Source organism: Tarenaya hassleriana, unplaced genomic scaffold (assembly GCF_000463585.1).
Source record: "Tarenaya hassleriana unplaced genomic scaffold, ASM46358v1 Cleome4, whole genome shotgun sequence".
In the NCBI taxonomy this organism is placed as follows: Eukaryota; Viridiplantae; Streptophyta; class Magnoliopsida; order Brassicales; family Cleomaceae; genus Tarenaya; species Tarenaya hassleriana.
The window spans coordinates 1959687-1987607 of NW_010966881.1; the positions used below are offsets into that span (position 1 = coordinate 1959687).

The following is a 27921-nucleotide window of genomic DNA, read 5'->3' on the forward strand; positions in this document are numbered from 1 at the left end:
ACAGATGTGGAAAAGCACAAGAGAGAATTGGTAAAATATATATATATATATATATATATATATATATATATATATAAATGAATTTAGTGTTTTTAAGATAATGTTGACAAATAAAAAACTTTATTTCAAAAAATATATATTTTTAGAATTTTTTATAAACATATAGATGTATAATTGTCTATAGAAAAACTAATTGAATATTCTCGAATAGGTATTTTAAGAAATTATGTTATTCAGATTCAGAATCGGATGGATGAATATTAACGGATTCAAATTTGAATAAAAGTAGGATCCTAAAATCATATATCTATGGATACTATTTTATTTTCGGGTAATTTTATCTCAACTATTTCAAAAGAGATTCACTAGCTTTGAATATTGGTTTATTTAGTTTTATTTAAAAAAAGTATATTAAAATGATACTCTGCGTAATTTTTGTCCCAAAAAAAATCTATTTTCAAAATTTTAGAACATTTTTTACCAAATTACCCTTCAACATATTTCAAGTCTTATTTTAAAATTTTCACAAAAAAAAAAAAAATCTTACATTGGCGGAAGACGTTCAATAAAACAGAAGGACAACATTCTACAGTTCTACTCCAAGACAAAAGTTACCCAAAAATAGTTTATTTTTTTTATGATAGTTCTCGTATAGGAATAGTCCAAAAAGGATTTCTTAATGACCGTTGAATTTGGCCTTATACAAAAATGTAATTAGTTGTATTTTCCTAATCCAATTGTATTTTGAAATTATATATTATGATATATAATATAAAGGTTAGATATGCCGAAAATAAAAAGCTGTATATTAGGAAAATGAATTAAACATTTCCGTAAAAGCTTTTTAATTTTGGTTGTGATATTTATTTTTTCTATTTCAGTTTATTCTTCGATATTTCACAAAAGAAATAAAACAGTAATGATATATTTACCTAAAGTTTTAGTTAAATATTTTTATAATAATTTTATTGGTCCACCCTATAATTTTCTTAATTATTTTTTCCTTCTCTTTTTCTCATTCTATTATTCACGATTTACTCATAACCCTAAATATTAAACACTAAATCATAGATTCTTAATCCCAAACTTTTAATCATTGATCTATAGAATTCTAGAACCTAAATCAACAATTTATATTAAATCCTAAATAAATTTTAAAACCTAAAATCTAAACTATGATTTCTATAATTTGTTTAAGATTTAAGATTTTAGAATCAACTTGGTAGTTAGAATTTAGAATTTAACATTGAGTTTAGATTAGGAAGAGTAAAATGAGGGAAACTAATAAAAAAGGATTAACAAAAATTTACAAGTGATTTAATAAAATGATTAGGAAGATTTGTAGGCTGAAATTAGAAGATATAGCACTAATAAAAGATCTTAAAATCCTGCGGAAAGCGGCCAATGGCGTAAAAGCTGTCGGTTGGACCGTTGACGGATCGGACGGAATACGAGCTTCAACGCGCTGTCTATTAATTTTTACGACCGTCCGATCAAAACTCTCTAGATTTGATCCAACGGCAAATAACGAGAAAATTTAGGCACGTGCTTAAAAGGACTGCTTGCTTCCGTTGGAACCAATGGTTTTGTAGTAGATTCGTGTGCGTTGTCGTAGCCGATTCCATCTCACTAACGGCGTCATTTCTTACCGTTAAATTCCCGCTGTCTACGTGTACTCCTCCCCCTACGTTTCATACGTCCATTAAATACCTTTGCTTTCCCTTTAATCCAATTGCGCTCTGATTTATTTTTATAGCTTCTTTTTATAAAAGCAGAAACAGATAATAACCAAAGAGGGAGAAATACGTTTTCGGTAAACTCCTACATCATCGTCCAAAAAATAAAATTAATTTTAATCTCTCTCTCTCTGCGTATGTATATTATGATTAAAAATATTTTCTTTAAGTGCTTATTTTCAATTAAATCAATTATTTTGAAGAAATTTTGACCCTTTTCTCGTTTTATTGATAGTTTATATCCCTCTAGCACCATTTATGGTCGCTTTCATAATATATACGGGTTATGTATGTGAAAAATACAAATTATTTGAAAACTTATATTGTACAGATAGATATTTGGGGAAATATAAAATAGAATATATTTTCAGATGAATTTCGAATGAAGTAGAAGTATTTAAAATTTGTACAAAATAAATACAAAATATTTATTTGGTCGGAAGATGAAATTCTAATTAAATCTTTATGTATTTAAAACTTGCTGATGAAAAAATACAGCTTGAATTTTATGATTCATTGTACAGATAATAGTATGATTCATCGTACTAACTATGATATCATTTGTTATGCATCCGAATCTTACGGAACATTAAAACTATACTCATCAATTAACTCATCAATTATTTATTCACACACTTTACACGAAGTCATCTATACTAACATTATTCTAAAGTGGACACATTTAATTTTATAATTCTCTCATTATAAAAAACAAAAAAGGTCACTACAAAAAAAGAAAAATACTCATACAACTCTCATTTAGATGAAAAAATACTCATACAAAAAAGAAAAAGGTCTCGTATCCACACAACTATCGGATTCCTCTTATTCAGATGCATTCGATTTGTTCCCATGTCACTCTCATATAACAACATGTTAAGAGTCACTCTTTATCTATATCATTTTTCAGCAACGATCATTTTTTCTCTCACTCGTTTGAACTCATATAACAACTTGTTAAATTTTACTATATTTTTTAAAAAAACTTTTTTGCCCATTATTGAATAATTTGTTTAATCGAATTACTGTTGAATTTTCGATATACAAATAATAATGAAAATAAATATCACAATATAATATTATATTCTATCAAGAAAACGATAATAGAAAGGATATAACTATTTTCAAATACAAAAATATATGATTTTTTCAACTATTTCTCACGACTAAATCACATTAAAACTCTTTGTATTAGATTCCACCAAATACACAAGCTATCATGTCTTCAAGTAAAAATAGTAAAATAATGAAATTTTTTGATATTTTTTTTATTTTAAACTGATAAGTATTTTTCTCTATTCTAATAATAGAAATTATAGATTGAATAATTCAAAACTAGATTATATTTCTTTTTAGTGCCAATGAGTGACGCCAATGAAATTTTTTGAGTTAATATTTTTTTCTTGACAAAATAGTATTTAAATTTCTTCCATGCTGTCATTACTATTAGATAAGTGCTATCATTTATTTTTATGTTATCATAAAGTTAGAATATTTTAAACGCCTAAAAAGACAGGTCCGAAATCCCAATTAGATTGCGAATCATAGGTTCAAACAGTGGACCACCTTAATGTCTAGAAACTGGTAATTTTTTTTTATTGAAATAAAAAAGAAGGAAACCGCAATATCATGTAAAAAAACCTCAAAAACATCTATGTAATGTCAATCTTCTTGGAACAACGAATTCTAGGATTGAACATAGATCGATTATTGGTAATTTTGGACGTTCTATTTCGAATCTATATTTATAAGGTTTTGAGATTCAAAAATACACGAAAACATAAGATAGTTGTTAAATTCTATCCCTAAGCGGTTGTATACACGATGACTATTTTTTTATTAACCGAATAACTGAAGAGAACCGAACAATTATTTTGATTATTAACCAAATAATCGAAGAGATTCGAATAAGATATAAATGTAACCGAATCGAATCCGACAAAAAAAATTGAATAATTATGATTTCTCTAAATTCGAAAAAGTCAAAATCGAACCGAACCGATTAAAAAAGATAAGTGAAAAAATCGATAATTTTTTTGAAAATATAATTTTTTTTAAAAAAAATCAAATTCGAACCAGACCAACCGAAGTTTATATAAAAAATGAATGGTTATAATTTTTCTACAACCTAAATAATCAAAACCGAATATAACCGAATGAAACGAAATCCAAAATGGTTATAATACCCTTCACATTTGACACGTGTTATTCTTTCTTCTAACTTAAAAGACAATTGCTTACATTATCTGTTCGCCTACACTTTTCATCCAAAAAACCAGGGGTTCAATAACAAACAATCAAACCGTTTTATCTGTGAGGAGACGAACTCTATTTACAGCCTCCTTAAACGCTTGCCAAGCCACACTGCAGTGTTCCTTTGATTTCATCCCTTCCTCCACAACCTGCATTGCCCTTCTCTGCAAATGCTCCTGCCACTGAACCGGGTTCGTTAAATCTACGGTTCCGCACCCGAAATCTGCAGCGTATAAACGCCTCACGTCTTTCCGCCACCTCTTCAATATATACTGAGACGGAACTTCCTCCATGCCGTTGTGGCTTATGATGCAGAGTGCGTGCCTGCATAAGTACCCGTTGAAGCTGAAGCATCCGCAGATACATACGGACCGTATCTCCGAGCCCGTCGTGTCGTGAATGACCTCAAAGTCTCTAACTTTATCTCCGTCTCGTTCTTTGACAACGTACGTTGAGGTCTGCCCATTTGAGTGGACTTGTGTTATGCCAAAACATGAAGACATCCTTAAGATCTCGTCTTGGAACCTTCTAAATATCTCGTTGGTGAAGACTTTCGCAAGCTGGGATTCGAACGGGTACGCTGTTTTCAAGTCGGGGATTGAGTTTGATGACTCGGAATCGAGGATAGCTTCTGTTTTGTACTTTTTGGCGAGAAAAGACTCGTACCCGTCGAAGAATCCTCTCAGGGACATGTGTTGGTGGACATAGTCGTTGAAGAAGAACGGTAATGTGGCGTTCCCAAGCTGAAATGTCAGCATACCGGCGAAAAATGTGTCTTTCAGGTACACCGGAGCCCACTGTTCCCGATCTTGAAACAAGCAGCCGATGATCTCATGATTCGTTAGCCCAAACTGCAAGATCATATCTTCCCAAGCCATTTCAAATTCTTCGACCTTGAGAGAACCATAGACCACTCTGTTCAATACGGTATGGAATGATTCTAGATCTCGTAACCCAACAACACACCGGGAAATGCTTTGCAAGACATGGGTCAAGTTCAGACGGTGATGAGCCCGTGGAAACACTTCTGAGACCGCACTCTGAACCGTCCTGCTTTGGTCTGTAATTATGGTCTGAGGTGGGCGGCCCGATATGCATGTAAGCCAAGCTCTAAACACCCAGACGTAGGTCTCGAAGCTCTGATCCGATAGCAAACCACAGCCGAGCAAGATTGAATCCCCGTGATGGTTTATTCCGACAAATGCAACAAGGGGAATATCATGTTTGTTAGACAAACATGTCGTGTCAAATGCAACCACATCTCCAAAGTGTGAGTACGATGCCCTAGCCCGGGGCTCAATCCAAAACACATTCCGCAAAAACCCGTCATCACTCAGATCCATCAAGTAAAGGAAATTGGGTCTCGTAAGCTGAACCTGGCAAAAGAAATCTTGTATAACTCTAAAATCTCCGTCTCTCAGCTCCAAACGCCTCGAACAATCAGCAAGTTCATGATTTCGATCGCCCGCATCACCACTGGAGTTTGAAGTTCCATGGCCTGATGCATCACCAGCATGTGTTCTGTACAACTTGATTGTCCTGACCTCAACATCGACAGACGGTTCAATCTTTCTTTTGGCCGCACAACACGTTTTCTTGTGAGATTTCGAGTTCTGGGCTCTTTCCGGATCAAACGGGTGATTGTGTTCAAGCTTGGCTTCATCCAACTTCCAACGATTACATTCCACCAATCTCAGCCTTATCATTGCCAAACAACCCGTTCTCGTCTCCTTCCTCCTACTGTTCGCTTCTTTAACCATCTTGAAACCCTCACAGTTGCAGCACAGCACAGCCCCACGCTTCTCCTTGCTGTTACGCTTCGTCCATGAAGATTTCACCCTGATGGCAAACCCTAGCTCCCTCGCGTAGGAATTGTAGTAATTGTACGCATCATCGTACGAATCGAACTCCATTCCTGCAACAGGAGGTGGATAGCTCTTCCATTGGGGTTCAACGCTTTCGCATTCAGCTGTATAAGTATCACCACCGCCACGACTCTCATCGTCATCACGATTGTCACTGTTACTGTCAAGTTCAAGCAATCCATCGCATTCATTCTCATCAAGTTCGTTGCTTCGGATACCGATTTCATCTTCTTCTAGACCAAGGTCGTTCGCTTCGATCTGGAGCTCGTTTTCTTCAACCTCGAGATCATTGCTCTCAATTCCAAGGTCATCCCCACTGTCTTCAAGTATCTGCTCGCTGCTGTGAGACCCCTCTTCGATCTGAAACCATAAGAACAGCCTGATAATGTCAATTTTTGCCCGCAAATCGGTCTGATTGAAACACCAAATCCATCAAGACAACAAAAGTCAAACACCCATTTCATCAAAATTCGAATCTGAACTATCTCTCTACGTCAAATCGAACAAGCAGAATCGAATCGGTTCCAAGCATAATCAAACCAATAGAAAAAACCCTAATTCTGATATTTTCCAACGGGGAGTTGCAATGAAGAAGGACATGAAGGAAGGAAACCAGACCGGAATTCCGAGATTAGGGTTCGTAGACGGGGACTGGTCGGCCTGAGAAAAGGCGTTATCGCCGATCATCGTCGCTGAGGCTGAGGTTGCGTCAAAGCCCGTCACTTTAGTAGGTACGCCGTCACCGAAGTGTTTCACATTTTGGTCCCTGCGATTTTAAGGTTATTCTATTTTTGCACCGTTATGTTTTGGCTAATCACAAAAACTAAATCGACCCGAAAAATATAATTTGAATTTGAAATATCGGAGGCTTCAATTGAAACACTTAACTGTAACAGAACAAAATTAGATAGACAAATAATATGATTTTCCTAAAACAATATTAATCCAAGAAATAAATCTAAATCGAAAATGAAAATAAGAAAAAATAAATTCTTTAAAAAAGTAATGAAAATCGAATTCAAATTGAACCGGACCAAAACTCAAATAGAATTGAAAAAAATAGATCGAATGAATATAATTAAAAAAATAAAAATACAAACCTGAAAAACAACCTAACAAAACCTCATTTCCCTCTCCTACTATAAGGTATAATAACCTCAATGAACATCAAACCCTGTATTTTATTTTGATTACAAATATATAATAAAAAAGATAAAACTATAGTTTGAAAATATATTTATTTTAAATCTTCTGAAGTCCAAGATAACGTAAAATAATCTCTTATGTAGATGAATAATATAATTATGAGGAGAAGAAATTTCAGAATATTATTGTACTGATATTTACAGAATTTAAAATATTTTATTTTTAACTAACATACAAATATTAGAGTGTTTTTTTAATGACTGTGAGTTGATGAAGTTTTCAATAAGACATAAAATTTGTGAACAAAAGGTTAATAAATTGTGTGAGGGTAAAAATTGTTTATTGATTATAAAATTGAGTGAGGGTAAAAATTGTTGAAATTTTAATATTCATTTTCTATTCTCGTTCAATTTTCTTTGGATTTGTATTGATTATAAAATTGTTTATTTTCTAAATTTTAATTATTTTACATATCATTGCAATTTGTAAGATTCGAATCGATTTTTGGTTCTCAGGAAGATGCTCCATCACCATGTGCTTTTACCATTTTTAGCCTTTGATATTTCCCTGATCTGCCACGTGGATGGCTACAGAGGAACACGATCATCCCCTTTGAAACAGTTTATATGGTGTACAGTTAAAAGGGTTTTGCAATTTAGTCGTTTTATTGTCTACCTTTTGCTAATTTAACCCTATAGTTTGAAATATTATTCTAGTTCCACCTATACTATTGAATTTTACAATTTTAGAAACCACGTTGATTATCACAGATTTACAACGTGAGATGCTAGCTAGCTGCGTAAGTTGCATATTTGTCTACTTTTAAAAAATAATGATTAAATTATCTGTTAATAGATAATTTTCAACTATTATAATTTCAAGATAGTAAAAGCAATAAATAAGAATAAGGTTAATTCCATTAAAAATACCAAATTTATTCTGAAAAATGATTTTTTTTTAAATTCGTCGGATTGAACCGATCCGCTTTAATATCGGTTGAATTGATCAAAATTAACCAATAAGAATAAAAATAATTTGCGTTTATTGATTTTCTAAAAAGTGGTATTATATTTTAAATAGATATATATACGAATTATATGAAAATTTTAAAATTTTAAAATTTTATTCTTAATTGTCTTTTCACATCGAATTTAATTAAATTAATGTCAAACTAAATTATTTATTTTATTTATAATTTTATTTCAACGGTAACAAAATAATATACAATTCAAATTATTTTCTAAAAATATTTGTTATTGAAAATGTACTAACATTTACAATTATCATTATTAAAATTTGATATTGTCATTTAGTATTTTGTGTTTACAGTTATTTAAAAAATAAATATTTTCACACGATTTACTCTGTTTTTATTAGTAAAATGTGAATTTTTATTTAAAAATAAGATCTATTTACAAAAAATAAATAATAATTATTTGTTTACAATTAAACAAGTATAAAAATTAATAGGCATGTTTAAAGTTTTGGAATATATATTTATAATTAGTATGTTTTTTCATTTGAACGATTTTCTATTATAAGTAAAGATATATATTTCTACTGCTTTATTTAATTATTTAATAATCATTCATCTCTGTTTAATACTTATATATTAATAACCGAGATGGTGATACCACAATGTTCTATTAAGCTATATATATAAGGCTATTATTCTTTATTGAAAATCAACTAATAAAACGAGGTATCAGGGGGGTATAATTACATGTAAAACATTTGGGGTTAAATAGAATTTAAATTAAAGTTTAGGGGTAAAAGGAAAATAAAAGGCGAGAAAATTCGACCGTCAAAAACATTATAGAACCCCCAAAAAACGACGCTTTCTTCGTCTCTTCTCCCATCGAAAGTTCCTCTGCGTCTCTCCGCCGTCATCGTCTCCGTCGAGAATCTGAGATCTCTGATTTCCGATCACCGAATATGCATTCGAGTCATATTCTTCTCGAGGAGCCCATCAGGATGGCTTCGATTCTCGAGCCTTCCAAATCAGTGAGCTCTCTCCCTCTCTCTCTGTGTTTTTTTTATTTACTTGTTGTTCAATCGAATTGCTGTTTGGGTTGGATTTGTTGCGGAGTCTCTCCCGGGAGGTAGTAATATTTTCTGGGGTTGTCTCTAAGGTTTTCTTAATCCTTTCCGATGTGTTTCGCAGTCTTTCTTTCCAGCAATGACTAAGATTGTGGGGACTCTCGGACCGAAATCCCGATCCGTCGAGGTTATTTCTGGCTGTCTCAAAGCTGGGATGTCAGGTAATAACTTCCGTTTGATTTTTATTGTGGCATAGTGTTTTAGGTTTTGGTTTTTCTCAGTAATTTACTTTTCTGCTGTGTTCTTTTCTGGGCAGTGGCTCGATTTGATTTCTCTTGGGGCGACGCGGATTATCATCAGGAGACGCTGGAGAATCTGAAGATAGCTGTGAAGAGCACTAAGAAGCTTTGTGCTGTATGTTCTCTGCTTTCTGTTGGGTCTTTGGATTTGCCTTGAGCTTTTAAGTCAATAATCCTTTGATGGATCTAAAATTACTGTTTTATGTGTGGTCGCTACTTAGATGAATAAAGGTTTTGTGGATAGATAGTATGTGAGAGAGAGCACCCCGGTGTCTTTTGTTAATGTGAAGGACTTTTACTTTTGGTAGGGTTGAGCTTGAGTTGAGATGCTTTTGTTGATCTCCAGGTTATGCTTGACACGGTGGGACCTGAATTGCAAGTCATTAACAAGACTGAGAAATCTATTTCGCTTAAAGCGGATGGTCTCGTAGTTCTGACACCAAATAAAGATCAAGAAGCCTCCTCTGAAGTCCTTCCTATAAATTTTGATGGGCTAGCCAAGGTTCCCCATTGCCCTTATCATCTGACTTTCGAATGGGATGAGATCACGTGTTGGCGTTATTTGCTTGGTGTGTAATGAATCCTCATGTTTGATGTTTCTAGGCAGTTAAGAAGGGAGACACTATCTTTGTCGGGCAGTACCTCTTCACTGGTAGTGAAACAACCTCTGTTTGGCTTGAGGTAAGAATGAAGCTAATATATGGCTAATCTCCATATTTTAGAATATAAGATATATGTGTCTGAGTATGTCTAACCATTTCCATGGGTTTGCAGGTTGATGAGGTCAAAGGAGATGATGTCATTTGTGTGGCAAAGAACTCTGCTACTCTAGCTGGTTCATTGTTCACTTTGCATGCCTCTCAAGTTCACATTGATCTGCCAACCCTCACTGAGAAGGATAAGGAGGTCATAACGGCTTACAGTTCTAGACGGTCAATGATCACTGTTTCTGTCTGTGTTTTTAACCATTTTGTTGTAAATTTGTTGGTCATTCTTCAGGTTATAAGCACATGGGGAGTTCAAAACAAAATTGATTTTCTCTCACTGTCTTATACTCGACATGCCCAAGATGTTCGCCAGGTGAGATCAGATTGTTTTTCTTTTAACCCGCTACCTAATGTTGACTTCAAGTTCCAGTTGCTGAGAGGCGTGGTTAACCACCTTTTTCTGCACCATAACACAGGCTCGTGAATTGCTTTCCAAGTTGGGTGACCTCTCTCAAACTCAAATTTTTGCAAAGCTTGAAAATGTTGAGGTAAGTGAAATTCATTGCTTGCTTTTCTCCATTTTCTATAACCTGAATCTTGTTTTCATTGGGCTGGTGCTTATATATCTGATTTTTTAGGGGCTGACCCATTTTGACGAGATTATACAAGAAGCTGATGGCATTATTCTCTCTCGTGGGAATCTGGGTATAGATCTGCCGCCAGAAAAGGTAAGTTCCTCAGTCCAGCTAAGTAGTCAGTTCGGTACCAAAGATGAAAGATCTTGTCTCTTATCGATTTGCCTTGGTTGGTGTGTCACTCAAGTGATGCCATTTCCTTATGGAGCAGTACTAAGTTGTCTCTTAACCGAACAGGTGTTCTTGTTTCAAAAAGCTGCACTTCACAAATGTAACATGGCTGGAAAGCCAGCTGTTGTCACTCGTGTTGTAGACAGTATGACCGACAACCTGAGACCAACTCGTGCAGAGGCAACAGATATCGCTAATGCTGTTTTAGATGGTATATTAACGTTTTATTGGAGAATTCGCTGTTTTCATCGGATTGGTTTTATATGGTGAAGGGAATTGCCCTAGTTCTGGCTCATGGCTTTGGTCCTAACTTGTCAGCAATTTTTCCATTTTACCCGCTTCAGGAAGTGATGCAATTCTTCTTGGTGCTGAGACCCTTCGTGGGCTGTACCCTGTTGAGACGATTTCAACTGTTGGTAAAATCTGTGCTGAGGTAGACTTTTATCATCTATCCCTTTAGCTATCGTTTCATCTTCTTTCTCTGAAAACCCTAAACATCCTGTAAATGCGTGGATGGAATCATGTTTTTTCATCTGATTTGGTAATTGGGTTTTCACAATCTTTTTTTCTTGTTCACAGGCCGAGAAGGTTTTCAATCAAGATGTGTATTTCAAGAAGACTGTCAAGTTTGTCGGAGAACCAATGACTCACTTGGAATCTATTGCTTCTTCTGCTGTAAGACTCTTACCCTATGCCGTGTAAATATTACCGATAAGCTGAGGGTATGTGCTTTTTATTCAGAAAAGGGCCGTCCTCATAACCGATGATCCTAACCCGCACATGCTAATGCTGTAGGTACGGGCAGCCATTAAGGTTAAAGCTTCTGTTATTATATGTTTCACCTCTTCAGGAAGAGCAGCGAGGTACATGTCTTTTTCGGGCATTTGTTGTCTTGTTATTTCGGACATCCGTATCCGCGCTTTCTTATCAATTTATCCACTTTTTCTGTAGGTTGATTGCCAAATATCGGCCAACAATGCCGGTTCTGTCGGTTGTCATTCCCAGGGTCAAGACTAATCAGCTCAAGTGGAGCTTTACCGGAGCCTTTGAGGTAATATTTTCCACTTTGGATAATTTTTTGTTGTCAAAATGACAGTTTTTTTTTCTTGTGTCACTTGCTACTTGTCAAGATACATGATTTCTACACCATGGTTTAAGAAACCAAATTTATCTTCATATCAATCAATTTCCGACCATAAAAATGAATTACCCTTTGGATTATCACATTCTGGCGGTATGTTAGTCATGTTTGTCAACCGATTTACAAATCTCTAATGGGGCCAAAGTTTCAAATGGAAGACTAAAACCCTTTTACCTTACCGTCTGTAAATTGCATATTCCGATACCTTCTCTTTGCGGTTTTATTCATGACATTCTAAGGTTTAAACATCGTAATCTTTATATTTCCGTGCTCTATCAGGCTAGACAGTCACTTATTGTCCGAGGCCTCTTCCCCATGCTCGCTGACCCTCGTCACCCCGTAAGTCATCTCATCTCCTCTCATCATGAGCTGTATAAGATATAAACGTCAAAATGTGGTCAAATCCATCGTTTGAAACTTTACTAGACTCTCTTCCTTTGTCAAGTGTTTTATTGGGGTCGGTCTCTATCTGGAAAAAAAGATATAATATGGGTTTTGTACAGGCGGAATCAACGAGCGCGACAAATGAGTCGGTATTGAGGGTGGCGCTCGACCACGGGAAGAAAGCCGGAGTGATAAAGTCCCATGACAGAGTCGTTGTCTGTCAGAAAGTGGGTGATGCCTCCGTGGTCAAGATCATCGAGCTCGAAGATTAGATCCAACCTCTCTGCCTCTCTCTCTCGCTGCATTACTCTTCTCTCTCTCTCCCTACAAAAAGAAAAACAATTGTGATTTTTTTGCTACACCGGCGAGAAATGTCGGAAGAAAGCCGGAGTAAAACATACATCTCCGGGACTTGGTTCTTGTATTTAGGATATTGATGTTCGGGCGTTTGCTAACGCAGATTTTTTCTGGGCGGGAGTTAAGATTTAAGTCTTTTGTTCTATCTTGTCGAGTTTTCACGAGGAAAATAGTCGGTTTCTGTTATTTAGTTGCGCTACATTTGTAGTTCATCATACTGGTTAACCTCATATTATGAAACAGCGCCTGTGGCCTAATGGATAAGGCGTCTGACTTCTAATCAGACGATTGTGGGTTCGAATCCCACCAGGCGTGTCGGTTTTTTATGTTCTCAATTGTTCTTAAAACTCCTACAAATAAGAAATAAAAACTTGTTCATAAAGGAGGAGGGACCAAAATATTTATTTTATATGAAACAATTTGGGCCCAAAACGTTGTTTATTTCATTAAGCAATGACCAATTTAATGCGTGCCCTTTGTCACCCCATGTGACCGTGCCGCATACAACTAATCTACAACCTTTTTTTTTCTTCTTTTTCGTTCATCGAAACAATGTAAACCCGTAATGTTATTTATGAGAATTTGACATTCGGGTTTGGGTTGGAGTTTCGGGAAGGAAAATCGACGGTCGTGACCGTCACGAGATGCCATTGAAATGAATCACAATTTAAGATGAGGCGAAGCAGTCGCCAGCTGGATACTAATGTATACATATACAGATGAAGCTTTCGAAACAACTCCAACCGCAACAGAGACATACTCCGGGTTGGTTTCAGAACAGGAGATCCAGATGGAAGACCAAACACCTTCAGTTCGATGCTGTGACAGAAACTCTTAGGTTGTACTTTCACCGTCTTCCAATTTGTCAAACTTTGATTGATAGGTTATACAACCGAAATCAAATACCAATACACATTACAGATAACCGGTAAAGAAACCGAGCCAAATCTGTTTAACCGGTAATAATCTCAACAACTTAACAAAGTTCATACGCAACAAACAAATTCTCCTGAGTGCATAAAATGGACAGCACAACAACTCAGTCAGGTATTCTTGCAGAATGTTCTGAAAATGAACAAATAACACTATAAAAGGCGCAAACTACCAAAAGAGTAGAGGCAAGAGAGGCTTTGCCTTATCAGCGTTTACCACCGCCACCTCCCAACTTGGGACCTTTGGGTGCAGCCCCCTTGGAGAGATTTCCCTTAGCCTGAGACTTCTGCTGCTTAGACATAACCTCTGCCTTTTTCGCCTTCTTCTCATCCTTTGTCTTCTTGATTCTCTCCTTTATCTCACTGCACCGTATACGACCAAATTTTGTTTAGGAAGGTGGGTATTCTGCGATATCAATAGTGATGGATATGGTTGGGAGAAATCTAACCGGAGAGCAGCTTCTCTGGCAGCATCACGAACCTCTGGCTTCTCAGTTCTTTTCTTCTGAATGACTTCCAAAGTAGCACCTACAATGGACCTGGAGTACGGCTTCTTGGTGGCCCGTCTCCTCTTCTTCACAGCTTCTTGGGCGATATCCTAAGTAGAATAAATATTTAAAGCTCAAGAATTAGGGGTCATCATCATTGTTTCAAATCAAAACCCAGCCACAAATCTGAGAACATTTATCATCAAGAACACCAAAGGACACTTAGAGGGTTTACCTTTTTGTGCTGTTTTCTGTACATGGCAGTCCATGTCAGCTTGGATGGCTTCAACCGGTTGTGGAAATAGCGTTTGCACTTGGAGTTGGCAAACAGAAACACCTGATACATCCAGAACATCAATAAAAAAGCGCAAGGCAAAATGGATGATAACAGAAAAAACGCAAAGGCATGAAACAATCTAATAAAAAACATAGCCCTGCTAATGGTTTACCTGAGAGTCAGATCTGATAAATCTGATTCCCCTGCCAGGATAAATCTTGGCACCACTGAAACGGCAAAGCTCCGTCCTGCGCGCCGATAATGACTTAGAAATAGCATTTCACTCTAAGTCCCAACACAGCAAAATAGGAACACATAGAGAAACAGGACATCTCATCTAAGTGATCCAATTAGCACGTAAATCATCATTGTCTTTGGAATGTCATAGGTTACATGGCGAACACTTTGGAAGAAAACAGTGTCCACCTCGAAAAGCCCGCGAATACCGAAAGTTGGTCTATCAATTTTTGCCTCCCCAGAGTGTCCATATGATGCTTATAGAAACCATAATGGTCACAAGAGGAGGCAAAGAACGAAAAGAAAAACCATGAATCACCCAACCGTGCAATTTCAATATAAACCCACAACGTAAATGCAGAAAACAAAGTTCATAATTACCCTAAATGGCCCCAGAAACTTTCAGAACACTTCACGTGAAGGAAAATGCATCAAACGCAAGAGAGGCATCACAACAGAGGAAAAGTTTCATAACGAAGATCATAAGGTCAAATCCAAATGCGAAAGGAAATTCACTAAAATCCACTAGAACGAAGATCAACAAAAGAAATCGCCATTTCGACAAAGCACGAATTTTTTATAGCAAACTGAGAATTACTGCAGAAATCGATCCCTAATTTCAATGAGAGAGAGAGGCAGAGAACACGAGAGGAGAGAGAGAGAATAGATTCGATTAATTACTTGAGGACCATGGCTGCTGCTTCCCCGGCTAACTCTTCCTGAAGCCCTAGAATCGGAAACCCTAGCGGAAGCGATGGGTTATATAAGAAACAAAAACAAGGTCGCTGAAATAATTAAAAAACACGAAATTGCAATATAGCCCTTTTCTTTTTCGGTCCATACAATATGGCCCATAATTTGTGGGCCATCAGTAAAATCTTGGGAGTGGGTGCTTCGGTTTAATTGGTTATTTCGATCGGATATATTTGATTCAGGTTTTAGTTTTTCTAATAAACTTGATCGTTTTTCTAATGAAAACTGATGGGTACTTCTAACAAAAAACCGAAATACCGAATATAAGTTATAACCATAAAATCACTATAAAAATATTCTATATTTTAGATAAGTATAGAAGATTATCCTTACAATATAATTTTTTTCTCTTTTTTTAATATGGTTTGGTTTTTAAATGGTTTAAAATCGAATGTGGTACTCAAATCTTGAAATCGTTCCGAACTGAACCAAGAACCAAACCGTATATAACCAAAAAACTTCCGGTTCTCATCGTGAACCGTATAAACCGGATCCGAACAGAACTATTGTCATCTGAATTTCTCGATTTTATTGGGCCCATATATCACGACAATTAATTGCAGGCCCAATAAGTTTGCCTCCCCTTTTATTCTTCATCCCTGCAGCTCAAAACCCTAGTTCTTCAATTTCACGCCCGGCTTGCGAAGCGAGGTTTTGATCTCAGAGAAGGACGCAAATGGGGAAGTGCCCGAACAGGAAGGTGAAGAAGAGACGTCTCTCTCACAAAACTGCTCGCCGCGACAAGTTCCTCGTGAAAGATATCCTTTGATCTTCACGGGTTTCGATGTTTTCCTTTTTTTTTCTTCTTCTAGATTGATAAATCTATTGCTTGATTGAAACTGGGTTTGTTTCCTTAACGGAGAATTTCCTCCACGTGACGACTTGGTTTACGCGGAGTTGCAAAAACCAGATATGGAGAAGAAGCTTTCGCCGCTTGACGAGGATTTACCCGGAATGGGCCAACACTACTGCTTACACTGCGAGTAAGATATTATATTTCATTTTTACTTCACCCTGACGTAATCATCTCTGGTGTTCGATGCTTTACATTCTCAAAATCCTTGTTGAACAGTGAAGAGTAGGTGTATATATGTATATAGGGGTATATGGGTGTGCATTTATATACCCGTTTATCTGAACTTTGATTTAGACGGTGAAAAACTTAATTGATTTGTTTGGTTTTGTATGTGTTTTTGTCTGATTGAATCACTGTCGTGTTTATTCACTTTGGGCGTGTTCACTGTTCAGTCGTTACTTCTCCAATGTATCAGTGAGGGATGAGCATTTCAAGACAAAGAAACACAAGAAGCGGTTAGTAAATTCTTCCTCTGTTTAATCGTTGTTAGGGAAGCTTTTGGGCAAGATCCTAAGCTAGTTTTAAATCACTGAAGACCCTTCCTGACGCTTCTGATAGTTCTGATCAATTGATTAAACATGATTAGCAAGTTAAGTTATGTGTGTATCCATCCCGAGATCCGAAACAGTGATAAGTTGAGATCCTTGTTAGGGAACCTTTTGGGCAAGACCCTAAGCTAGTTCTTAATCATCGAAGATCCTGATTACACTTTAAATAGTGCCGATGAATTGATTAACCTTGATTAGCAAGATTGAGGACATTGTATTCTAGGTTTGAAACTTTGTATGAGCAAAGATATTCATCGTTCTTGCCTTTATTAGCAAGTAGGTAGGCATTGCACTCGTTCAAGGTGCAATTTCTCAAGCTATTTCTCTTATTTATTAGCCAACCTGAAAAGCTATTTACTTGCATTATAACACCTCTTTATAGTCATGTTTTCTGTGTTATAGATATATATACACTGAGCTCCGAAAAGATGATAATTCCTAGATTATGATTTGAGTATGATTCCCGGGTTCTTGCAAAGTTGAACACCCCGTTTTTCTAATGTCTGACTGCTCGATGTTTTTGTTTCGTGTGAATGGCAGTGTTAAGCTATTGTCGGGGCCGGCACCTCACACACAACTTGACGCAGAATTAGCCGCAGGAATGGGAATGCCTGATAATGGTCTAAAGCTGATGTCTATGTGAGCTTTTAGTTGTTTGAGTTCATACGGAAAGAAGTAACTCACAAGCATCAGAATCTTAAAAAGATTTGTTTTTTACTCTAGTATGATGTTGTTTTGCTAAATTTATACTGATTGCATTTGTATAATTGTTGGTCATGACTGAGTGAGTTTTGCTCTTCTTGGTCTTCCATTATATATATAGATATAGATATATATATAGTTATGTTTTTAGACGCTTCTTGTTATATATATATTCAAGTTTTTCTATATACATATATATATATATATATATGTATGTATACACACATGATAGAATCGAATGATTCTCTCTTTACACTCTTTCACAGGGTTTCATTTTCATTATCTCTTCATCGCGCCTCTTCCTCCTACGGGCATTTAACTCAGAGAAGCCCATAAAGGATTCCTAAACACTTAGGCCATGGGCTGGCCCTTTCTTCGCAGGCGGAGGCCTAGTGAACGTAGGAGACGACATAAATAGCGATGGCGAACCTTCACAGGCGAAAAACACCCACCCATTCTCCACTGACTGCCATCTGATCCACCGCCCATCGTCGCGTGTCATCTCCTCCAGCAGAGAAGCCACTGGCCTTTATCACACCGTGAACCAGCGATCTACTGCCGAAGTTCTTCTCCACGAGCATCGCCCAGGTTCAATCCGACTGAGCATGATTCCTGTTTCTTCACGTGATCGATTTGATTCGGGCTCACTAGAGAACCTCCTCCCTCCCCCCGTGCTTTGTTCCGACGACAACCGAGGACTGCATTTGTGTCACTGTTGCTGCGAGATTCCATCGAAACAGGGGCAAGCACGCCAGAGATTCGCATCTTATTTCCGGCGGAGGGTTGTCTTTCTTAAACACCTCCCGGAAAAAATGAAGACCCATAACCACAGAGCCAAATAAGCCATTGGACGGTACGACTCCGAAACCGCTGATTCATATGTTTTTGCCTTTACATATTTCATAAAATATGATAAAAAGTTGGCAAGCGCACCATTGGATCAATATCAATAAAATTATTAGTAATATTATTTACAATAATATAAAAAAACTTTTATGAAATGACCTCTAATTTGCTGATATTATCTTAATCTAGTTATATAATATTTTCTCCATACGGTTCAGTAAAAGAGATACAGATCAAACTCCAAGCCAATACGTAATTTAGATTTATATTTACGTCATATTTGGATAAAGATCGAATTTTGAGGAGTCAACAAAGGTGGGCGTGCCCAACTAGGAAAGACAATAGACACGTGTCTTCTCAATTTCTACCCTTTTTTTGTTTGAAGGTAATTCAATTTTTATTAAAAACAATTCCTACTGGAATTATATAAGGATAATAAAAATACCAATATCCGGATAAAGATTTCTTTTATGGAAAATAATATCAAACAAAACCTATACATTTGATGATGGTTATGACTCATGAGAAAACTATGTACGTTTTGTTTCTCAACAAGAAGATATTTGACGTAATTACCAAAAAGAAAAAGATCTTTGACGTATGTATAAATTATATTTCTTTTGCTAAAGTATAAGTTGTGGAGGAAAAAAAATGGAAATAAAGCAATTGGCTGCTTTATAGCCTTATGGCCATTATTTACATTTATTTAAATTTGCCCATTTTTGCCTAGTTTTTTTAAAATACTTTTGCAGCTTCTACGTCTCTTTCTATCGTGTCGTGGTAATTTTTTCCTATAAAAATGATTATTTATAAAAAAAAATTCTCAATTCATAAATGTTTTAGTTTGGAATGCAGAAAATATCATGAACATATGTCAATTAATTAATACTGAATTAATATATAGGCTCTAAATTTTAACATAATAATGTAAACATTTGAAATTACTGTAATTATACATAGTATATAAACAATTTTTGAATTTTAATTAAAAATAAAAGATGTTTAATTTAAAATTAAATGTTAAAAATGGATATAAAGCAATTTCTTGATTTATCACTTCATTGCCATTGGTTACCCTTATTTAAATCCGCCCAATTATGCAGTTTTTTTAGTAAAATTTTCATTCTTGAAAAGTTTTAGTTTAGGCTATGATGATGAATACATTATTATCAAAGAAAATGACATTTTATTATACGAATTTAACAAAATGTGACATTTTCATACACGTATTGTTAATTTGACAAAAAAAACTATATCTGAATTCAAAAATTTTCAAATATCTATACGAATTGTTAAAATTAACAGTAATTACATATATAATCATTATTTTCGTTTAAATTTTTCAGAAGTTTATTAACTAATATATTGACGTGTGTAGTAGTTATACTAATTATCGAACTAATGCATTAGTTAATAGAACCCGAAAAATTTTAACGAAAATAACGATTATGTATATGCTAATTTTAATAATTCGTATAGATATTTGAGAAATTTTGAATTTAGATATAGTTTTTTGTCAAATTAATAATACTTTATATAAAAATAGTATATTTTGTTAAATTTGGGCAAGAAAATGTCATTTTTTATTATTATTACGAAGAAACCGGTATTCCGCCATAAAAGATTTTGTAAGAGTTCATAGATTAACCCACCACTCTCCGCTAGAAAACATCATAAAACGTCTCTCTCTCTCTCTCTCTCTCCTGCAGTTCCTTAGGTTTTGCTGTCTCTTCGCTCTCTTCCCGATGCGCGGAACCGAACATTTGTCGTGCTCGTTGTAGTTGTCTTTCTCGTGAGCACCGCGATAATCTGGACGAGTCCACCGGAATGCCAGTTTGCCGGGGTCTACTTTTGCTCCTGGCGGCAGTTGCAATGGCACCGCCGCCGACGCTGGCGGGATATTCAGCTGCACCGGCGAGGATTCTGTCTCTGGAGAGGACTTATCCTCTTGACGAGCGAGTCGAGCTGAGTGAACTCAGGGCTCGTGACCGAGTCAGACACGCTCGAATCCTGCTCGGCGGCGGCGGCGGCGAAGGCCGGAGCTCCGTCGGCGGTGTTGTGGACTTTCCCGTTCAGGGTTCCTCCGATGATCTTGTCGGGTAATTTCATCACTTGGGTTCCTCTTTGGTTTCTTTTTCTAGTTTTGAGTGAGTTCCTGTTCATGGTTTTGGCTTCAAGGTGTGACTATCTCGTCTTGCTTTCAGAACCTGAGGTTCAGATTTGTGCACCAATTTCGTGATTCTGTATGCTTAAACTGAAAAACGTAGGGTTTCGAGAGAAGTTATATTTTCGTTCAGTCCTTCTCTTTATGTTGCTGATTCTATGGTTTCCATACGTGTATCTACTTGACTTGGTTTCTGTTAAGAAGACGATAAAAGAATCAAAGGGTTCTCGAATCTGGTTTTTCCTGTGGAAAGGTTAGTGATCAAGAAGCAGATTGCGAGAGTATCAGTGTTTTTCTGATAATTCTGACATTGATATGCTGTCGAGCTGTCAATACAGAGATCTTATCCGTTGTGTCGTTTTCTTTTCTTTTGTTGCAGCTCGAAGATGACTGTGTAGGTCTCCTTTTCGCTGGCTGTGATTGGATCTTTAGCTTTCTTTAGTTCCCTTTCCTTTTGTCAGCTTTTTGGGCAAATCTCATAAAGATGATGTATCATGTCTGTCTCCATATGTCGTTTCTTGGTAGGCTTTACTTCACTAAGGTGAAACTGGGTTCTCCTCCTAAAGAATTCAATGTTCAGATTGATACTGGAAGTGACATCTTGTGGGTTACTTGTAGTTCTTGCAGTAATTGCCCTCGTTCCAGTGGACTTGGAGTAAGTAGCCCCGATTAGTTTTATTGGTTAATCGAATTTGAGTTAAACACCAGAAAAGTGAGAAGAGCTTCTGTCTCTGTTTCAGATTGAGCTCAATTTCTTTGATGCTCCCAGTTCCTTGACTGCTGGGTCAGTTACTTGTTCGGATCCAGTTTGTGCTTCAGCTTTTCAGACAACGTCTGCTCAATGCTCTGACAGTAACCAGTGCAGTTACACATTTCATTATGGCGATGGAAGTGGGACTTCGGGTTATTACTTAACTGACACATTCCATTTCGATGCAATTTTGGGAGAGTCATTGGTTGCTAATTCATCAGCTCTCATTGTTTTCGGGTGAGGGCTTCCTTCTATAACACTGTATAAAACCTTCTTTCTGTAATATTCTGCTTAAGTTTTCTTGGTGTTATTTTCCTGTATATGGAACAGTTGTAGCAACTACCAATCGGGGGACTTGACAAAGTCAGAGAAAGCAGTGGATGGGATATTTGGATTTGGAAAAGGAGAATTATCCGTTGTTTCTCAGTTATCGTCACGCGGGATTACTCCACCAGTTTTCTCTCATTGCTTGAAAGGAGATGGTAGTGGAGGTGGCGTATTTGTCCTTGGGGAGATATTGGCTCCGGGAATGGTTTACAGCCCTCTCGTCCCATCACAGTATGTGCATTAACCTCTTTTGAATCCTTTCTCTTATAGATTTGGATGAATCTTTCTGCAAAATTGATTATAAAAAAAAAAATTTCCTCATGGGTTTGATGGCCTTATCAATCTGGATTCTACAGGCCTCATTATAACTTAAACCTGCTGAGCATTGCCATTAATGGACAGTTGCTTCCCGTTGGAACAGAAGCATTTGGAATATCAGATAACCGTGGAACTATTGTTGATACGGGAACCACATTAACGTATCTGGTGGAGGAAGCTTATGACCCTTTTCTCAGTTCTGTAAGTTTCCGAGTCTTTCCTGGATTTTTTAACACTCTTCCATTCAAAATAAAAACTTTAAGATAGCTTAGGTGACATACTTCCTGATGATATTGTGTACTGTATCTGCAGATAATAAACAGTGTGTCGCAGTTCGTAACACCGATCATTTCTAATGGAGATCAGTGCTTTTTAGTCTCTACTAGGTATGGCTCCTTGTATGTAACCCCCTAAGTGTTCAGACAAATTTCCAGATTAAGTTTAAGATTTCTTTCGTTTTTTTTCGTGTGTGTTTTGTTTTAGCGTGAGTGACATATTTCCTCCGGTTAGTCTCAATTTCGTCGGTGGTGCTTCGATGGTGTTAAGACCTCAAGACTACTTAGTACACCTTGGTTTCTATGTAAGTTCTTCTGCTTGTTTCATCTCCATACTTCCACCATATTGGTAGAACCAAAAAGAAAAAGTTTTTTTTGGCCTGTTTGTTTCTTCCCTGCATATCATCTCTGTATCTAGCAGGATGGTGCATCGATGTGGTGTGTTGGTTTCCAGAAAGCTCGGGACGGACAAACCATCTTAGGAGGTCAGACACTAAGCTTAATAAAACGCTACCGTCGAAGGGATAATAAGCTGCTTATCTTGATGCTCTTTTGTTTTTGCAGACCTTGTCCTGAAAGATAAAGTCTTTGTGTATGATCTTGCTCGACAAAGAATCGGATGGGCAAACTATGATTGTAAGTACCATCCGACTGACTACATATACTTATGACCCTCAAATTAGGGACGGCCATAAATCCCCGAAAATTGGGTACCCGACCTTTCATGGGTATGCCACTGACTTATTTTTTTTAACCACCCATCCAATGGGTACGGGTACGGGTAAAAATTAATGATGGATATTTGCGGGTAACCATGCATATTAACAAATGATATGTATAACTCTTGTCACTTGGTAACAAATGATTAGTAATTATTTGAAGGGTTTACAAATTTCGGAGGACTTAACCCAAAACCAAAATAAGTGGAAGAAAAGAATTCATACGTCCAATCCCAAATAAATTTTGGGATTAAAGTGTTGTTGTTGTTCTTGTAACCGTTTGTCTTGGTATGAGTATACCCGAATTTGGTGGTATTTTAAACAATACAACAATAGCTGAATCAGGAGTTTTGATATTTACTATTTAGTCCAGTAACCACTCTAACACTCCTTCACACAATGAAACCTTAAACCATGTCTTCCCATTCTTGCAGGTTCGTTGTCTGTGAATGTTTCTGTAACTTCAGGAAAGGAAACTGTGAATTCAGGGCAGCCAAGTCTGAGCATCTCAACAAGAGACATCGTCTCGAAGCTGATCACGAGCATCCTCGTATCTCTACTTCTTCGGCCGCTCTTCTCTGTATTGTAATCTGTAATCCACACTCTTTTTTTTTTCTTCGGGTTTTCCTCACCGTGTTCAGTTTGTCTGCTTGGCTGATCTTAATTGCATTCTAGGCCATCTGCTTAAGTCCCTTATTCTTTTGCCACATTTCTTCTTCCTCTTGATCCTCATCCCGTTCTTGATCTTGATCTTGATCTTGTTCTTGTTCTTGTTCTTGAAGAGCAGATGCTTAACTGTAGATAGTTTTGGTTAGAGAATGAGTTGCTTGTTGTACATTTAGGATTCGTTGGTATTTGATGTATAACAAGAACCATAGTAAAACATCATTCTTGAAATATCTTATGATGACAAAAAAAAAAAAAAGGAAACATTTGGACAGTGGTCGTATTATCTTCATGTGTTCTCTTTTTTTTTTTCTTTGAGAATTTTTTGTTTCTAGTGCAGGATGTGTATATTTTCATACGTAATAATACACGTAAACGTATGGATTTGCGTTTTGTATGTGATTAGTAGGGATGTATTTATTTGGAAGTTTGAAATAATTTATGTATTTATTTGGAAATTTTGGCGTTTATGATTTTTTTTTTATAGGTTTCTTTAAATTTATTACATTTTTAAAACTTTTTTCAAATTCCATAACAATATTTTTTTTTTCAAATTATATTTCACATTGAAATTGAAAATGTCATAAAATTGTCACGATTCAGAACAAAATACGGGAGAAACTCTCAATCAAACAAAATAAAAGTTGAGAAGTATATAATATCTGCCATAATAAAATTTGGAGCTGAGTATTAGTAGTCTCTATAAATTACACGTGTTGACAATTTGTGTATGAAAACAGAGAAACCTCTAAAGCTCCATTCGGGCTTTATCATTGCACACATACAAATAGAAACGTGTCTACGCGCTTGAACAGGACCTTCTTGCAAGAACAACAGATTTCCCTTCTTCGGGTTCGGCCACGAGAGGAGAATGCATCCCGAAGCATCTTTCCTCGGACTTAGCTTTGCCTTTCTCACCCCCTTCGACCCATCTCTTCAGCCTCTTCATCAGCCTTTTCCTTCTCGAGGTTTCGTGTTTACCACGCTCTTCATGCTCGTGATGACGTTCTTCCTCGGCCGCTTCCAACGCCATTTGATCCTCCAGACTCATGTGACGGTGGAAATTATCGTCCCCCTCGAAAGAGACATCGTTCTCTTGGTCGTCCCCCTCTCGGTACCTCATCAACGCGTGCCTTAGACACACATTGCTCCATTTCAGGTTAATCATATCCTTCGCTTCGTCCGCACGCTCCCTCTTCAGATTCTCGTGTTCCTCTAACAATCTTTTGTAATCTTCCAGTGTGTTTCTCGTCTTTTCATATAGTATCTATAGAGAAGGAAACAATCACCCCATCATTAAACAGGGATGGCTTTCGAATTTGGTTTTCAATAATAAAAAAGCTCATTTTCTAAATAATTTTTTTTTGATTTTTTGGATTATTTTTATATTCGGTTTTTAAAAATATCACAACCATCATTCACATTTTTCAAACTCACTTCTGGTATGGGGTCAGATGATGTACTCTGTAAGCCCTTCTTCTCCTCCTCCAATCTACGGATAGTGGCTTCCAGCTCTTTGATTTCAGCTTCCATTTTGATTGCAGACTTGTTCTTCATCTCCAATTCTTCAAGACTCTTCAACAGCATCCGCTCTACACCCCTCATCCTTGCGTTCTTCTCTTTTACGATGCACGAAAGATCCTTTGCTCTTCTCGTGAGGTTCTTTGCCTTGCTCCGGAGCAAACCCTGTTCTGATCTTAGGCATTGTATCTTCTCCACGAGTTTCAGATACACAATCGCCATACCTTGAATCCTCTTGTTCTCCTCCTCCATTGCTGAAACTTCTCTGCCGAAGAATTCGAGACGAGCTCTCTCCAAAACCAGCATTCCCTTAAGCTCCACAAGCATGATTTCTCTGTCTTTTGAGTTACAGTAATTCTGAAAACTCATCTCCATCTCATTTTCCTTCTTCTGAATCTGCTCGAAACGGGTTTTCAAGCTGAGAATCTCCTGCTCATAGTCATTCTCCTCTCGGGTTTGGGAATCTTCCATCAACCCTGTTTCTTCTCCATCTTCTTCTCTGCAAGCTAAAGAAGATTCTGGATTACTTGCAGAAGAAGTTATTACCTGTTCATCCTCTCTCCTCGTCATGAACCTGGCGAGAATCAGGCCAGTCGCTGACACAATCAAAGCCACACCGGTTTTCAGAATCACGGGCTTCATTGATTCTGCCCTTGAACTTGAACTTGAACTATTCATCTCCAGAGATGAACCGATGCTTCGGAAACTCCAAATCTTTGGATTTGTTTTTTGCGGGAAAGTTTTCTCCTTTGGGAAATTTGATCGAAACCCAGATCAGAACTGCTCGATCTTGATTTTGGGTCGAATTTAGATGTTTATAAACAGAGTATTCTTTGATTATACTTTTCAGTGTTTGGAGAAAGATGTCGTGCAAGATTCTTTTGTGTTTCTTTGCTTTTTCTTGAGTAATAGGAAACATTAGTGATCCGTTGCCTTTTTCTTTTGACAACGCTAAAGTCATCTTTCTATTCCACTTGTTTGGAATCGGATTCTCGCGGTCATATACAAACGTGCATATATTTGTGTGTACAGAAAACAAATATTTCGTTTTTACGTTGGTTTGGGTTTTATTCACGTTCATAGTTTTATTTAAAAAAATACTAATTTTCTAAAAAAATTAATTTATGTTTATTCCACTAATTCAATTCTAAATTAAATCCAATTATTTTAAAATAAAAACTTCTCATATGTATACACAAACTTATATAAAAATACCAGATTAATGCACAAACTATAAAAGTTTCAAAATAATACACTAACTCTGGATTTATAATAATACACTAATTTTTTTTAAAAAATCCACTAACTCCCACCCAGTTGACTGCGTTAGATTTTTTTTTTTAAGAATCCGTTAAAATAAATTTGTGATTTAGGGCTTCATATTTTTTTTTTATTTTGGGTTTATCCCATAAAAAACCTTGAAGTTATTAAAAAACATGATTAAACCTTAACTTACAACATTTCCCGAATGTGTCACAGACTTCCATATCAAACGTTAAGTTTGCAACTCGAAGCGACGACGTGGTACCGTCGGAATTCTGAAAATGTTATAATTCTTGAATTAATCTGAGACTTTAATATAAATTTGTGTATTATTATAAGATTTTCTTAAAGATACAACTATAGATTTTTTAACAGTCCGAAATGTTCGACACTAAATATATATTATATTAATATATGCATGTGAATGCACACAAAACTAGGTCGCCGAAGAAATAGGCATGTTAAAGTTTGTAACGAACCATTAATGATACTCTTACCTTTCGGTTAGTACATGTAATAAACGTGATTGTTTAATTTAATTAACTAAATCATCGACGTGGAAACCACACTTTCGAGCTTTATTAATATTATTATTATAAATTTTTCCACCACCTTCGACCATTTTTTTTATATGACTATTATAAACAATCATTATCGTTGTTTACATTACGAAATGATCGAGATTCGAAATCAATATATAACATTGATATACATGAAGAGAAACGGTTTGGGTTTTCGCATTCTTCCATTAATTTACTTTTATATTAAATTTGATTCAATTGGTTTTGTATTAATTATTTATTAATAAAATTTTAATTTAAAAAAATTGAATTTCAGTTACTTTGGATTAGAGTATCGAACGAACCACTTCGCCCGTTTAGGTTTCGACGTGAATCGACATGAGCTAGTTCTTTTGATAATCCATAAAAAAAACTCGACCCGACTAAGGCTTGCGAGATAATTAGAAAATAATAATACATATTTAAAATAATAAAAATTTAAAAGAGAATCATTTTGGAGGGTCTCAGCGAAACCCGCTATTCGGCCAGAGGTTTCCGAAGACTCTAGGTGAAGCAGAGGATCTCAAAAGGACAGACAGGCAATTCCGTCATTCGCGCGTTTAATGAAACCCGATTAGGGTTTCTTCCCTCGTGGGTTTTGTGGTCCAGTCTGTAACTTTTCCGGTTTCGTTATCTTTCTTCTTTCGGCGAGGCGATCTCACTTCTCCCTGTTCGGGACCGCCGTTCGGCAGTTTCTGCCGGAAACTCCGTTTGTAAGCCCTAGCTACGGATGCGGCTTCCTCTTCCCGAGATGTAGGCACCGAAATTTATCTCGGTTACTGAACTCGTATATCCTCTGCGTCGTTCTCTTCTCGATCTTGCACGAACGAGTGATTCGGAGTGGAATCGGTGACGGATCGAGGTCGAAATCCAGTACAATCATTTTTTTGAATCGCAAGTGCTCGATCGAACCGTGGCTCTTGATGGGTTGGCTCGCGAGCCCGTTAAACCTGGGCCCAGATTGCTTGAAAATGAGCTGATCAC

General features: G+C 36.5%; 6 protein-coding genes and 1 non-coding gene across 10 annotated transcripts; 4 read left to right on the forward strand and 3 right to left on the reverse strand.

Moving 5' to 3' along the window:
- Window positions 1-3893: 3893 nt before the first annotated feature.
- Window positions 3894-6606, reverse strand: LOC104823472 (protein FAR1-RELATED SEQUENCE 8). Its single transcript, XM_010555048.2, has 2 exons — window positions 6473-6606; window positions 3894-6214 (listed from the first exon to the last, which is right to left on the reverse strand). Exons 1-2 carry the CDS (start codon window positions 6539-6541, stop codon window positions 4034-4036), a joined length of 2250 nt encoding a protein of 749 aa, XP_010553350.1. The 5' UTR covers window positions 6542-6606; the 3' UTR covers window positions 3894-4033.
- A 2225-nt stretch (window positions 6607-8831) lies between these two features.
- On the forward strand, window positions 8832-12921 carry LOC104823473 (pyruvate kinase 1, cytosolic-like). Its single transcript, XM_010555049.1, has 16 exons — window positions 8832-9004; window positions 9165-9261; window positions 9357-9454; window positions 9686-9841; window positions 9943-10020; window positions 10114-10245; window positions 10339-10419; window positions 10523-10594; window positions 10685-10774; window positions 10919-11063; window positions 11197-11285; window positions 11432-11527; window positions 11648-11715; window positions 11804-11903; window positions 12273-12332; window positions 12497-12921. Exons 1-16 carry the CDS (start codon window positions 8936-8938, stop codon window positions 12647-12649), a joined length of 1584 nt encoding a protein of 527 aa, XP_010553351.1. The 5' UTR covers window positions 8832-8935; the 3' UTR covers window positions 12650-12921.
- A 55-nt stretch (window positions 12922-12976) lies between these two features.
- TRNAR-UCU lies at window positions 12977-13049 on the forward strand. Its single transcript has one exon. It is a non-coding gene; the product is annotated as a tRNA-Arg (tRNA).
- A 583-nt stretch (window positions 13050-13632) lies between these two features.
- On the reverse strand, window positions 13633-15432 carry LOC104823474 (60S ribosomal protein L24). The gene is made up of 5 exons (XM_010555050.1): window positions 15350-15432; window positions 14604-14679; window positions 14390-14491; window positions 14116-14264; window positions 13633-14029 (listed from the first exon to the last, which is right to left on the reverse strand). Exons 1-5 carry the CDS (start codon window positions 15358-15360, stop codon window positions 13873-13875), a joined length of 495 nt encoding a protein of 164 aa, XP_010553352.1. The 5' UTR covers window positions 15361-15432; the 3' UTR covers window positions 13633-13872.
- A 603-nt stretch (window positions 15433-16035) lies between these two features.
- LOC104823475 (zinc finger protein 593) lies at window positions 16036-17626 on the forward strand. The gene is made up of 4 exons (XM_010555052.1): window positions 16036-16179; window positions 16296-16404; window positions 16670-16732; window positions 17366-17626. The coding sequence occupies exons 1-4, from the start codon at window positions 16098-16100 to the stop codon at window positions 17466-17468; spliced, it is 357 nt and encodes a 118-aa protein (XP_010553354.1). The 5' UTR covers window positions 16036-16097; the 3' UTR covers window positions 17469-17626.
- Window positions 17627-17780: 154 nt separating this feature from the next.
- LOC104823476 (aspartic proteinase-like protein 2) lies at window positions 17781-23815 on the forward strand. 4 transcript variants are annotated; one of them, XM_010555054.2, is made up of 12 exons: window positions 17781-18380; window positions 20083-20472; window positions 20917-20931; window positions 21063-21192; window positions 21278-21525; window positions 21619-21846; window positions 21972-22134; window positions 22246-22319; window positions 22417-22513; window positions 22627-22693; window positions 22773-22844; window positions 23362-23815. In XM_010555054.2, the coding sequence occupies exons 2-12, from the start codon at window positions 20201-20203 to the stop codon at window positions 23514-23516; spliced, it is 1521 nt and encodes a 506-aa protein (XP_010553356.1). In that variant the 5' UTR covers window positions 17781-18380; window positions 20083-20200; the 3' UTR covers window positions 23517-23815. The 4 variants fall into 4 exon arrangements, with proteins under 4 accessions (XP_010553356.1, XP_010553358.1, XP_010553359.1 ...); XM_010555055.2 differs by lacking the exon at window positions 17781-18380 and having other exon boundaries at window positions 20014-20472; window positions 22630-22693; XM_010555056.2 differs by lacking the exons at window positions 17781-18380; window positions 20917-20931 and having other exon boundaries at window positions 20013-20472.
- A 446-nt stretch (window positions 23816-24261) lies between these two features.
- On the reverse strand, window positions 24262-26103 carry LOC104823478 (protein CHUP1, chloroplastic). Its single transcript, XM_010555058.2, has 2 exons — window positions 25031-26103; window positions 24262-24860 (listed from the first exon to the last, which is right to left on the reverse strand). The coding sequence occupies exons 1-2, from the start codon at window positions 25790-25792 to the stop codon at window positions 24393-24395; spliced, it is 1230 nt and encodes a 409-aa protein (XP_010553360.1). The 5' UTR covers window positions 25793-26103; the 3' UTR covers window positions 24262-24392.
- Between the last annotated feature and the right edge of the window lie 1818 nt (window positions 26104-27921).